The sequence below is a fragment of the Phaethon aethereus genome (assembly GCF_964289735.1).
Source record: "Phaethon aethereus genome assembly, chromosome: 17".
NCBI classification, from domain to species: Eukaryota; Metazoa; Chordata; class Aves; order Phaethontiformes; family Phaethontidae; genus Phaethon; species Phaethon aethereus.
In genome coordinates this window covers 13,257,775-13,270,126 of record NC_138593.1, presented here as the reverse complement: position 1 = coordinate 13,270,126, position 12,352 = coordinate 13,257,775, and the positions used below count along the sequence as shown (strand labels likewise).

Below are 12,352 nucleotides of genomic sequence, written 5' to 3'. Positions count from 1 at the left end.
CCAAATCGCACGGAAAGCGATTACTGCAAGCTTTTTCTGGTACTTACGGGCAGGTAGGATGGCTCCTTTGCGCCTGATAGCGTGAAATCATGCGCGCGTTTTTTCTTCCGGAGAAAGGTCATTTAACACCCCGGATAAATCCTGGATGCTTTCCTGGAGATAGAAGTAGGAAGCTCCTAAACCTGCGCGAAATGATTGTGTTTCCTCCGTCCATCAGTTGTCAAGGGAGATGCAGAGAGCAGAGGTAGGCTGGAGAAGAAAGAGTGTTTCACCGTAACTAGGGAGAAAAGAAATACTTCCCTGCCCTTTAAAATAGGAGCTGTTGGCACAACCAGGACAAGCAAACTGAATCCAAATTGAGTCCTCGCCAAATTATGCCTTAAATTATAACTCCGCTGTGGATGCTATAAAATCAAGTTTAACTTCTGCTTGATGGATTCGGAGAAAGAATACAGTATTAATAGAACTGGGAGTTAATAAAACAGGACACACTGCTCGCTTTAAAGGCATTTCCCGATGAGAAAACAGACCTGAATTTAACTGCTTTCCTTTGAAGAAAAATAGGACTGTTTTACAGAAAAAAAACTTATCATGCAAATAAAACAAAAGCAAAGCAGAAACATGTAAGTACAGTAGTTTGGGAAAACTGCCATATTAGGAGGAGCAGGAATATTTGATTGTAAATCAACAACATCTGGTTGATAAGAAATGACATCTGCGTATCCGTCTCTGTCAAAACATACGCACTGACAAACGCATGAATCCCTACAGACACACGCGCGCTCGCACCCCAGCAGACACACGCGCACGCACACAGACACCACTACATATTTTACACACCCCCTTACACATTTTACATACACTTAACCCCCCCCCCCCATCCCTGACACACACGTTCCTCTTCTTGCTGCACTGAATCGTTGGGGGAACAAATAAAGAGTGGCTGTAGCCCCAAGATAAAGACCCAACCGAGAAAGATAGAGCCATAAAAATAAACCAGGGAATGATCTGCCCTAAATGGCATCTCCCTCCAGGGAAGGGAATAGAATTTGTAGCTTGCCCCAGTGCAGATGGAGGATAATACCGGGGCTGAGGCGGCGCGCAGCTGATGCTCTTGCAGACGCTGGCTCTGTGGAAGGGGTAACATCCTTCAGCTGAGCCGAGTGGCAAGTGGGGCCTTTTCCACAGGCGGAAAGCCGAGTTCAGCTTTCACAGCTGAGATGTTGCTTGCCAAAACGTATTTTCATGTTGCAATGCGGACCGCGTTTCCCGTCACCATGAACGATTGCAGTCCCACTGGTCCATGTCCGTCTGCCTCGAGCTGCTCAAGGAGGGGCTGCTCGTCCATCCCCACGTCTCTTTGGCAGTGCACTACCTATTTTTTGCCATTTACAGCCCTCTCCCTCTCACTTCCACCCATCGCCTGTAGCGCATCCCTCGTGCAAACTTTCCTATCTGCGCAATCACATGCAGTTTGTAGGCACCAACATACTTTACACATGGTCTTCATACACCCATGTATCTGACACACACACTTATATATACACAAACAAATTTAAAAAACAAGCCCGTGTTTTAGGCTTCAAGAGCTGTGTTGTAGGTGAATTATATTACGGTATTAATTGTCTGACTTGCCCACAAATGCATTTGAGTCTATGCTTACACAGCTTATAGAAATACCTGCCTGATTTCAGATCCATCAATTTATTTCAATAGCACAGCTGCAATCTCCATGTAGGGCTTGTGTTTATTTCCCCTGATATTTTAGGCAGCCTGAAAAGATATTTAAGCACGTTGGGATCTCCCCCTCCCCAGCTCTACTCCCCAAAAGGAGGCTTAAGGTACGAAGAAAGTTTTGGTAAAGTTTTCAGTGCGGTTGTCAGCAGCTCGGTCAGCCACCTCCCCCCTCTCTGCAACCCTGAAAAAATACCCCAGAAATATTGAGGTGTTAAAATAGGTCACGTGCACATTTCATTTCCTTGCCATTTACACAATGGGTGCTTGCAATCAGGTTGATTCCCAAATATTAACTTCCCCTGCAGTTAAGTACCATTTTGCTGTAGCTTAAATCATTGTGTTACTAGCTCGTATTTATTAGGTACTAGCTCTCTGCTTAGGACCAGGAAATGAACCCTAATAGACAGAAATAATTAAGGTTCTGCCCTCATGAGGGTTCTTTCAAAAGCAAGAATTCACAACAATTATTCTCATTAATTTTTACAACCTACTTTCCCCGTTAGCTGGACTTGGGCTTTATATTGGTTTTCCCCCCTCAGGATATCCGGTTTTATGCAGATTTTTTTTTTCCCCTCTGAGTTATTCAACATTCTTGGTAGTCCAAATTCTTTTTGAGGCAACATTAGTCCCAGCTGGGATGCTATAGGCACCCAGAAATGCTATGTGCACCATAGCAATGCAGAGAACCAGGGAAGCGCCCGGCTGCAGACTGATCTGATGCATTCCCAGGCGGCCGGTGGGCATAGAGGAACGTGCTGCTGGGCTTTCTGAAGGTCATCCCACCCCCAGGAAGACCCCTGTACTAAAAGAGCGCTATTGAATTGGTCAAGTCAATTGGTGCTCCATCCTGCCAAATTTTGGGGAGCTGCCTGTGCGGCTCTCCTCCGAGCACGTGGGCCTTTTGCCTCCCTGTCGAGGCATCTCGCAGGGCTGAGTAGGCGTAGCTCCTGCCGGAGGTGGGCAGCTCCTTGGGCTGGGGTTGTTTTGCCCTGAGAGCTCAGTTCTCCTTGTCTTTGGTTGCAGGTAGCCACCTCCATCACTTCAGCAGAGGCCACCGATGTGGTGGCCCGGCTGGCATGCCATGGAGTGCCTCTGTGCAGAGACCGGACCCGGTCCAGTCTCCCGAGGCAGCCCTGCAGGGTTGTGTCCCTCAAACCCTCCCTGCCCAGCCTGGGGCCATTGGCCCCGTGTCTTCCCATCTCCATCGCAAGAAGGGGCAGCCTCTCTCCTTACTCAGAGCAGGCTCCTCTCTGAAGGGGGGGTCCCCCAAATGCTGAGAGAGGCAGGGCTCCCTGGGGTTAAGTGTTAAGTGAGGTGAGACCATGTATCTCCTCTTCATCACCAGGACTGGTGGCTTCTGTGCAGCCCGCGGTCGCTCGGGGACCGCAGTGAGCTCTCCTCCTCTCACTGACCCTCGCCGGGGCTCCTCACAGCTCAACTCTCAAATACTTAGTCCCGTTCCAGGCTTTGGTGGGCGAGTGCTTCCTTCAAGAGGTCTTGTGTCCTTCATAACCTGTGTCTGAACCAGTCCTGTCTCCCTCTGCCCCTTTGTCCTCAGTCTTGTCCCTGCCTCCCTGCCAGCCCCGGGACAGGGTGCTCGGCCAGCCCTGAGCCCCCAGCCCCTTTGCTCCTCAACCCAGACCCCCTCCCCAAGCTCTGCAAAGATACCCTATCTCTCTCCATCCTCGCTCCTGCCACCCAACCCCCCTCCTTCCCCCCCAACCCAACACTGTGCAAGGTCTCTCTCTTCTCATCCTTCATTCTTGTCTCCCCGTTCAGCCAACAGCCTCCTCAATGAGCCCCTCTGTCTCGCACCAGTTCCTCCGACCAGCCATTGGCTCCCAGTGCTTCCCATTTCCTTCACCGGCTTCTGGGTTCGGCATCTTCTCCCCGCTGCCAGCAGCTCCCCCTTGCCCTGGCCTTTACCTTGGGCTCCGAGTCCCAGGTCCCCATCCAGCTCCTCTGTTTGGCCCAGCCAGATGTACGTAGTCTCAGCAGGCACCTTGTCTTCATCTATTTCTTTCCTTCCCACCACTCTGGTTTGGCTTCCTCCTCCATGCTGACTTGGTTTCCACCTGGGGTAGGTGAGAGCGCAAAAGAAAAAGGCTCTGTGCTTTCAATCCTGAAGCCCAACCTCCCAGTTGCTCCCAGCACACCCAGTTGCAACGGTGGCAGGGATGGTCCTGGCCCATCTCTGCCACGCTGAGAAGGACTGTGGTCACCTGCAGGGCAGGGACAACACGTATCGCTGTAGCACAAGGAGGTCCACGCGTGATCAGCCGGGGGCGATCACCCCAACTGCTGCATCACTAAATGGGGTGACCTGAATGGCATTTTTTTTTTCCCACCCGGGTTTTTAAGTTGCCCAAGGGAGGCCAATTTTGACAAGAAGTGAGCTCAGAAACGAAGGATCCCCCTCTGCAGAATGTGAAGTCCTTGTTCCAAAATGCCCAGCCTTTAGAACAGTTTCAGAAAAGCCTCCAGAAGAGCCCCAGAGGGTCAGGGTGGTGTGTTTTCCCTTAGCTGAAGTGCTCAAAAAAAAGTGGGACCAGTTTGGTTGATAGTAAAATAAGTAACTAAAAAGGAGCCCAGGGCATATACCTGGTGTGGAACATTTCAGCTCTAACAAAGTTCTATAAAGTTAGAAGCAATTGAGAAAAATCTTATTATGGCAAGTGCTTGACAAAAAGTAATGCTAAGTGGTAATTTTGACCCTGACCATAACAATATTAATGAGCCTGTAGACACACATACCCATATAAATACATGGCGGTGCAAAAAATTAAAGAAAGAGGTAAAGCATATTTCCTTGACCTAACTAGGCGCAAAGCTAAATTTTATTATGCTGGAGCTAAAGATGCCGTTGGAAATGTCTCGGCAGAAGTGCTTTGTGGTCAGTTAGCCCAGAGAAAGGAGTGCAGAGGAGCGGCGCTGAGATTTCATTGGGAACTGTCGCTTCCCGTTAAAGTGAAGATGAACCCATAGGTCAGACAAGCCCTGAAAAGTGTAAATCTGGAAGGCTTCACCCTGGAAAGCTCTCGTCTCAGAAGGGTCTGCAGCAGCTTTGGAAATCAGTGGTCAGAAGCGAACTCTGCCATCGGTTTCTTTCAGTAACAAATACACAAACAAAGCCCTACAGTTTTGTTGCATCTGTGCTATATAATTTAGCCCTGGGCATTCTGTCTTAATGACCTTGCAGGACGTTGTATTTTTTTTTATTTTTCATGATGTAATTGTCATTTGACTTTCTGACAGCTTTTTCTTTCTCCCCTAGTGAGTCACAGTCAATTAAACAGAGTTTCGCTATGGCAAAGTTGATCCAGAACAAGGTTATTTCCACCCATTCGTTTGCTTTTCCACCTCTGAAATAGTTTGTCAGTCGGCCAAAAAGTGGCCAAACAAAATAGCTTCCACACGCCGTTTTCTAAAGCAGGGATTCACCAACTTTTTCTCTATTTTCTATTTTGTTGCGTATGGTTTTGTTAAATTTGGCTTGGACTCTGCTGGCTTAGTGCTAAGGCTGATGCCATGACTTATCATCTAGGGAAACTTTGCTCTGAAAGCTCCTGCTGAAATCCATCACCAAAGAGCTCAGACCTAATTTAAAACCCTCTGTAGTCCCTGGTTTCTAGATGCCTTCAATCTAGCAGATCTCTAATTTTTAGGCGGCTGAAGTTAGCCATGCTTCACATGGGTCTTTCTGTCGCCGACACATAGGTTAATAGTCTTGCTTCTAAGAGTCTTCCCGACAAGGGTTAGGGGACTTCTCGACTCATAAAGCAACTTACTTGCAAGATCGAGGTCCCACATTTTCCTCCGTAGATACTTTGTCTGTCATTTTGTGGGTGATTAAAGGCTTGATTCATCAAGCAGGGCATTCATCCGAGGTCCTTAAATTAGGGGCTAGCGTGTTGACGGCTCCTTCTCCGGTGAATGGAGAGCGTTGGGGACCTGTGGAGGCAATGCTACCCACCTCAGAGCCCCAGTGCCCTCTGGCAGTCCCCATCTCCCCCCATTGATTCCAGCAGGAACGCTGGGAGACGAGGCTCCCAGTGCAGGCGCCTTGGTTAAAATGCCTTCGGTTAGGTTGGGATGAATCCGGCCCTTTGTACATTTGTGTGCTGGTGCCAATACTGTAAATCCTTGCTCAGTGAAGGACTTCACTTATGCAAGCAAATATTGCCATTGGGTTCGGCAAGTGAGGACAACTCGTACATTTAGCATGCTTCAGAATGCAAATTGCATAGAAACATTCAAAAAGTTGAATAATGCCTATTATTCATTCTAGAAGTGCCACCACCTCTCTGGTGGAAACCGATAGGCAGTTTCTTTGCAAAATACACAGCTGGGGGTCTAATTATTCAGGGCTTTTAATTATAAAATGCTCCCCTGTTTTACTGCTAAAGAATGGCTCAAATGGCAAATTGGACCAAAGAGATTGTTTGTTCACCCTTCTCTTTGAAATTTGAAATGCGTGACAAAAAAGCCCTGTTTACTTACTAAATTAGGTCCTGATTTAATGGGAATGCCCATGGGGACAAGCGTAGGGGTGATGGGGTCTTTGTGTGAGATTTGGGGGTGAATTAGGCAAAAATGGCAAATAAACAAATGGCCTTTGGAAAAAAAATATGCTAAGAGAGAAAATATAAGATGAGAAAATAGCAAAATGATCTGGTCATGCAGACACCTGGCGGGGTTTGCTATTGACACTAGCTGAGCCAGATTTTTCTCTTTGAATTTTGGCAAAGAGGTGGGTCCAGTTGTGTGTGCTTGACTTGGTGAACATGAACACCTCTGTTCTCCCGCCATTAATCTTGAGCTCTTTCCTTCCCGTTGGCCAACTTTCAGTAGGAAGGAAGGACAGTGTTTCCATAAAATGCGGTGAGCGCATGAAGTTCCTCCAACGGCAAACACAGGGTTGTCTCTCCTCCTGGGCGAGTGCAAGTGGCTCTCCCGACTCCTGGCTGAGGGCTCGCACTGACAGGCAGTGGTGGAGAAAGAGAAGAAGGGGAGCTGTTGGAGCTGTTGCTCTTCCGCCTGAACATTAGGGTGTTGCAGCTAGATCACACCTGATCCAGACTCAGTCCCACTCTGCAAAGACACCAAAGCATTTGCATCGCATTTGGCACGGCAGAGTGAACTTGTACAAGATCAGCGGCGTTTGAGGGTGTTGCCGGTCCACGGTTAATATTTGCTTAAATGACAACCCCTGGCTTGAGAAAATCTACTCACCTAAGCCCTCAGGAGAGGTATGTGAAGGAGAGGATTGCACCTCTTTGAGCAGCACAGTTGCTTTGGATGAGGGTACGTTCCAGCTGCTTTGAATGTTTAACTTAGGTGTTGTAAGAGGACCAAAGTTAGGAGTCGGAGGGGGATTCATCCCAAAAATGAAAACTTCAGATACTGAAGGTAGCCAAGTAAGCGAGCAAACTAGTCCCTCTTAATTCCTTCCAGAATTGACAGGGAGACAAATATTCCTCCAGGGCACAGTGGTCAGAGGTGGGGCTGCCCTCCAAGTACCTTAGGTAGTTAGTCCATGCAGTGCTTGCAGGTGTGGGGCTGCTTGGGGAAGGGTGTCAGATGCAGAGCACCTGGGGTACCTTGACCTGGTCTGAAATACAGGAAGGGTCAGCCTTGCTGGTCTGAGTGAGAGGATCCAGGGATTGAGAGGTAAGGTTTTAGCTGCATGTTGATGAGGAAATACTTGTTGGTGTCAGGGGGATTTGTTCAGGCAATATGACTTTCATCCCCGGTTGGTGCAGCCCTTTCTGTCCCAACAGCAAAAAGAAAGTAAGTAACTCTAAGAAAGCAGATTTCCTCCAGAGAGAAATTTCTGTATGTGTGTGTGCAGTCCCATGTGTTAATTATGGGACAAGCCTGAGAGAAGTGAGAGGCTGTTGACAGGAGATATTTCTCCAGTGGAGAGATCTAGAGGAAAGCCCATCTGGAGCGGTCAATGCCTGAGCTGAAGGATGACTTGAGTTCCTTGAAACTGTATTTTCCCCCACGTCCCTATTGGCTTGGGTTTAATAAAAAATATCCCCTCTCTCCCAGGCCATGCCTTGGACTTGCGATGAACCCGTTGCATTTCCTCCCTTTCAGATCACCCAGTTAAAGATTGAGAACAACCCCTTTGCGAAAGGCTTCCGCGGCAGTGACGACATGGAGCTCCACAGGATGTCCAGGATGCAGAGGTAACGCGTGCTGCCGTTGTGGGGCCCCACTCAGGACCGCGAGAGCTGCCTGGGCTTTGCTTTGCACGTCACCTGGGGCTTGAGCTAAGCCAGGACTTACCGGCAGTCCTGTCTCTGGCATCTGCCTGTGCATTTTGCGTCAAGCTGTTGAAATATCATCAGGACGTGGGGCCAAAATCCAGGACTTCCTGCTCTGAGGTGAATGCCTTAACTGCTGGGTTACAGAGGCAGGATCTTACTTGTGGGTTGTCCTCTTGGCCGCAGGGACCTTGTACTTCTTTCTGACATGTCCCCATCCACAACAACCTCTAGCTTTGTGCTAAACAGATGTCTCTGCAGCTGCATGTGGGCATAAACCTGTTTAAAGCAACAAGAGACTTGGACTAGCTCTGAGAAGCTCTGGTCATCGGGCTACTGCAGAAGAGCTGTTGGCTATTTTTTTTCCCCAAGTGGCAGTGCTTTAAAGACTAAGCTCTCAGCCTTGTTCTGGGAGCGGGTTTGTTAAGGGTGCTCCAGCTGCCCCTGGAGATCTTGGTGTGGAAGGTCTCCACCAGTGAGAGGAGGTCTTCACACCGGCGTTGTGCTGGTTTCTGGCTTTCAGAGGGTCTTTGGCAGGAGGGGAACGTCTGCCTGGTTGGCTCTGGATGTGCAGAGCGGGAGCGTAGATGTGGTGGTTTGAGGTTGAAGAAGGAAGGTATTAGAAAAAGTTGGGATCTCCAGGGCCAGGTGGCTGAAGAGGTCTTTTCGGATCTCAGTTTTGGATGTAAGTACTTAAGCTGAAAATCAAACCTAAATCCTGCTTAAAAACCCTGTTTAAAGTCCCTTTCTAAATGTCAGGTCTTGCCAGTAATTAACTTCATGCCTTTCACTTCACTTGGAACTTCATCCATGTGTCAAGTGGCTTCCTGGTGCAAATGTTTTGCAGGAACAGTGCCATACCCATGATTATACCTAAGACAGATGTAGATGCTCAATATAGCATTTTCCATCCAGGAGGGCAGGAGTGACCTGGATCCCTCATTCTCCAGGGCCGGCAGAGCTGGCCCTCACTGGAGGGCTGTAGGGACCTGCGTTGTGACCTTCTGCTGGGAGGGCTCTTTCCACCGCCCGCCCGGGAGCCGGCTGTAGGTGGTCACTGAAAGCTGGAGTGCAGATGCCGGAGTCTCTTCTAGTTGCCGTAGCTGGTGACCTGAGCATGGCTCTCCGTAGCCGTGCGGAGCGCGCTGGCAGGCAGCGAATAATGCTTGTAATCCTGCGAACGCTCACCCCCGTAACTCTACCCAAATGGGCAAATGTACTCCTGTGTACAAACATTGTCAGGCTCCGATCCAGAAAGACATACATTTAAAAAAAAAAAAAAAAAGAAAGAAAGAAGTGTATATAACACTCTTCTCAATCTAAATCATCTCTGTCATCTTCTGAATGTGCCCTGTGTTCCCTGTCTGCCTTTTCCAACGACAGCACAGATCCTGGCATAATATGTCAATATTTATTTATTTATGGGTGCACTACCACTTGAAATAGCTTTCCCCCCTCGCCTCCCTCCCATGCCAGCCTCCCAACCTCTACTGGAACTTGAGTAACGATGTCCTCCGCACATTTTTGCTGCTAAACTACCCTTTCATTACGGTCAATGGAAAGATTTGAAGGTTTACATTCATCGTGGGGCTTTTTGGGGCGGGAGGGAGGAGGTAACACAGTGAGGACTATTAGAAGGGCTTCATGCCATATGAAGAGCATGGCATCTAGCCATGCTGAGCTTGTGCTAAAAATTGCTTGGCATTTTTATGCTGGCCTGCGGTCATAGTCGACGATACAGTGAACAGAAACATTCGGAACATATAAATACCCCCGCTCAGACCTGGCAGGGTTGAAAGGGTTAAAATCCACAGCGTTGACTTTACAGGATAATTTCTGATGCTCATTTCCTTAATAACTTATCCTCTGTACAGATAGCGTAGAAATGACTGTGCACCTTCACAAAGATGTCATTTTTTTAAGGGAGAGCAGGATAAGATTATTATAGTAAAATAAAGGCCCATTCAAGGTTGAAAATATTAGAAAAATATGCGCCCACCTTTGTGGTTTTTTATATATATCTGAATATATACAAATATATATAAAAATATATGAAAACATATATAAAATAAATTATATATATAAAAATAAATTGCATGTATAAGATAAAGAACCATTCAGGATTGAGTGTGTTAGAGAAGTATGACCTACCTTTGTGAGTTTATATAGGTTTCATATATATATATATATATATATAAAAAATTAAATATATATAAAATAGATTTTAATATATTAAGTGTGTGTGTGAGTATGTAGTGAAGTTGTTTCCCAGTGATGGACCCACTCCCTAGCAGGTATAGGTACATCTGTCTTGGCTTTGGGGGAGTGAAGTTTATTTATGCCCTTGGAGAATATGGTGGGACATATTTTTAGTGCTACTCCTTCATTATAGGAAAAAAAAAAAGCTAGCTGGAAAAAACGTACACTTTTTAAAAACAGTGCCCAGCCTTTTGTACTGGAAACTGGTGACCTGACATTCATCAGGTCGCTGATCATCTCGCGAAGGGGTATAGCCATGGAGGGAATGGATTTTTCATGCCGAGGAAAGCCTCGGAACCCCTCTGTTTGTTTAAATCTCAAATGTTTCTTAATTCCCTGCATGAGACTACTGCAGAGGGGCATCTCCTAGCTGAGATCAACTCTGCGAGAAGCAAACCCCAGCAGACAAGGCTGAGAGGCAGCGCCGCCCCAGCCGGGCGTGTGAGCTGGCTTCTGGCACCCCATTTTGGGGGAAGACTGGTCCCAGCCAAAGCGTCCCCCGCTGCTCCCTCCCCTACACCCACACGCCTCGGAGCAGCCTTGGAGGCCTGAGCCCTGGTGAAGACATGCTTCCAGCACTCAACCTTCAGGTCCTAACGTCTTGCGTGGGGCTTGGGTCAGCTGGGAGTAGGTGTGTGGTGGTTGAAGATGCCATCTAGAAGCAGTGTCCCCCGGCGGGGCTGGCGTCCAGGCTCCCTCCGCGCAAAACAGAACTCGAAGTTCAGGGAGCAAAGCTGCTTTCCTTTGAGAGCTTGCCCCACGGACGGCAGGGTGGGTGAGGAGCCCACCTCCTCCGCCTGTCTCACCTGCAGGGTCTGACTGATTTGCACAGAGCAGATGCCTGTCTTTTAAACAGCTAAAATTGCACGAGACAAGTTCCATCCTGACCGAAAGAACTGCCATCTGGCCAGCTCTGGTGGTCTCCCGGCACCTTTGGCTGTCAGAGGATGGGAGGGGGACCAGTTTGTTGCATCCAAGATGATTTCGCTCACCTCAGAGCAGGTCTTGCAGTGGGGTGAAGCAAAGCAGGTCTAGATGCCGGTGGAGACTTGACCTGATGATTTGTCCATTGAACACCTACCGTTGGCAAACGGTAGGGGCTGAGAGGAAGGAAGACAAAGCAGGGAAGAAAGACAACTTCCAGCGCCAAAAGTGAGCTCAGAGCGAGGTCTTGGGTGCCTCGTTGAGGACTTTGACGCCTTCTCTGCGTGCCCTGGCCAAGCAAGAGCAGCAACGGTGTTGGCCTCTGGCGACAGGAGCTCTGCAGAGTGGATGGACGTGTCTTCGAGCTCATCCCTCTCCTTGGCTTTCTCCTCTGCAAGGCCTCTGCGGTTGGTTTTTCTCCTCCTGTTTCCCAGAAGAAAAGTTAATAAGTCTGTCCAGGTAGAAAACTTCATTCAGTAGTGATATTAAGCCTTTCAGCAGCAGATGATTTCATTCAAAAAGAATAGCCACCAGCTCCAGAGTTCCCTAATCCAAATTACCGTGAAGGCAGACTTCTGGCACATGTTCATTTTTCCCCCGATGCCTTTCTTTCCTGGGGCACGCAGGACCCCTTTAACAGTTTCTTTGACAGGATGAGTGCTCTGGGAGAAAAGTTTTTTTTTTTTAAAGTTTTCAAGTTTCTGAGCATGAGATCAAGTTTATTTCCTTGATTTTAAAAAAACAAAGAAAGAAAAAAAAAAAGAAGAAAAAGGAAAACATGTTAGAGAAAAAAGTGTAGAGGGGTGTGAGTTATACTGCATCTATATCCTGTGCTCACACTGCAATTGAAAAACATAAATCAGGTAAAAATTATGTAGTTGTGATGCTGGGAACTTCAAGCAAAGAATTCCTTTCAGATCTCTTGCCCTGCTGTACTGTAAAAATTCCTTTTGTCTCCGCTTAGAACTTCTGCCCGTGCCAAGGGGAAGTTGGTGTGGAGAGCAAGAGCAAAACACGCAGCAGAAATCTGCAGAGAGCGACGATTATGTGGAGAGATGATGAGCTCTGCATTGCAGATGCCGGTGCAGGACTCTGCCCTTAAAATTCCCCACGCGCGCGAGTCAGTGGAACTGTGCTGATAAACCATAGCTATTGGGCGA

The 12,352-nt window shown here is 48.0% G+C and overlaps 1 protein-coding gene across 1 annotated transcript in view; it reads left to right on the top strand.

The window, feature by feature from the left end:
* The window catches only part of TBX5 (T-box transcription factor 5), a 32,133-nt gene that overhangs the window by 1,943 nt on the left and 17,838 nt on the right, over nucleotides 1-12,352 (top strand). The window contains exons 2-3 of the mRNA XM_082007755.1: nucleotides 7,518-7,527; nucleotides 7,840-7,931. Of these exons, the coding sequence (XP_081863881.1) occupies nucleotides 7,518-7,527; nucleotides 7,840-7,931 (102 nt within the window). The remainder of the gene's footprint in view (nucleotides 1-7,517; nucleotides 7,528-7,839; nucleotides 7,932-12,352) is intronic.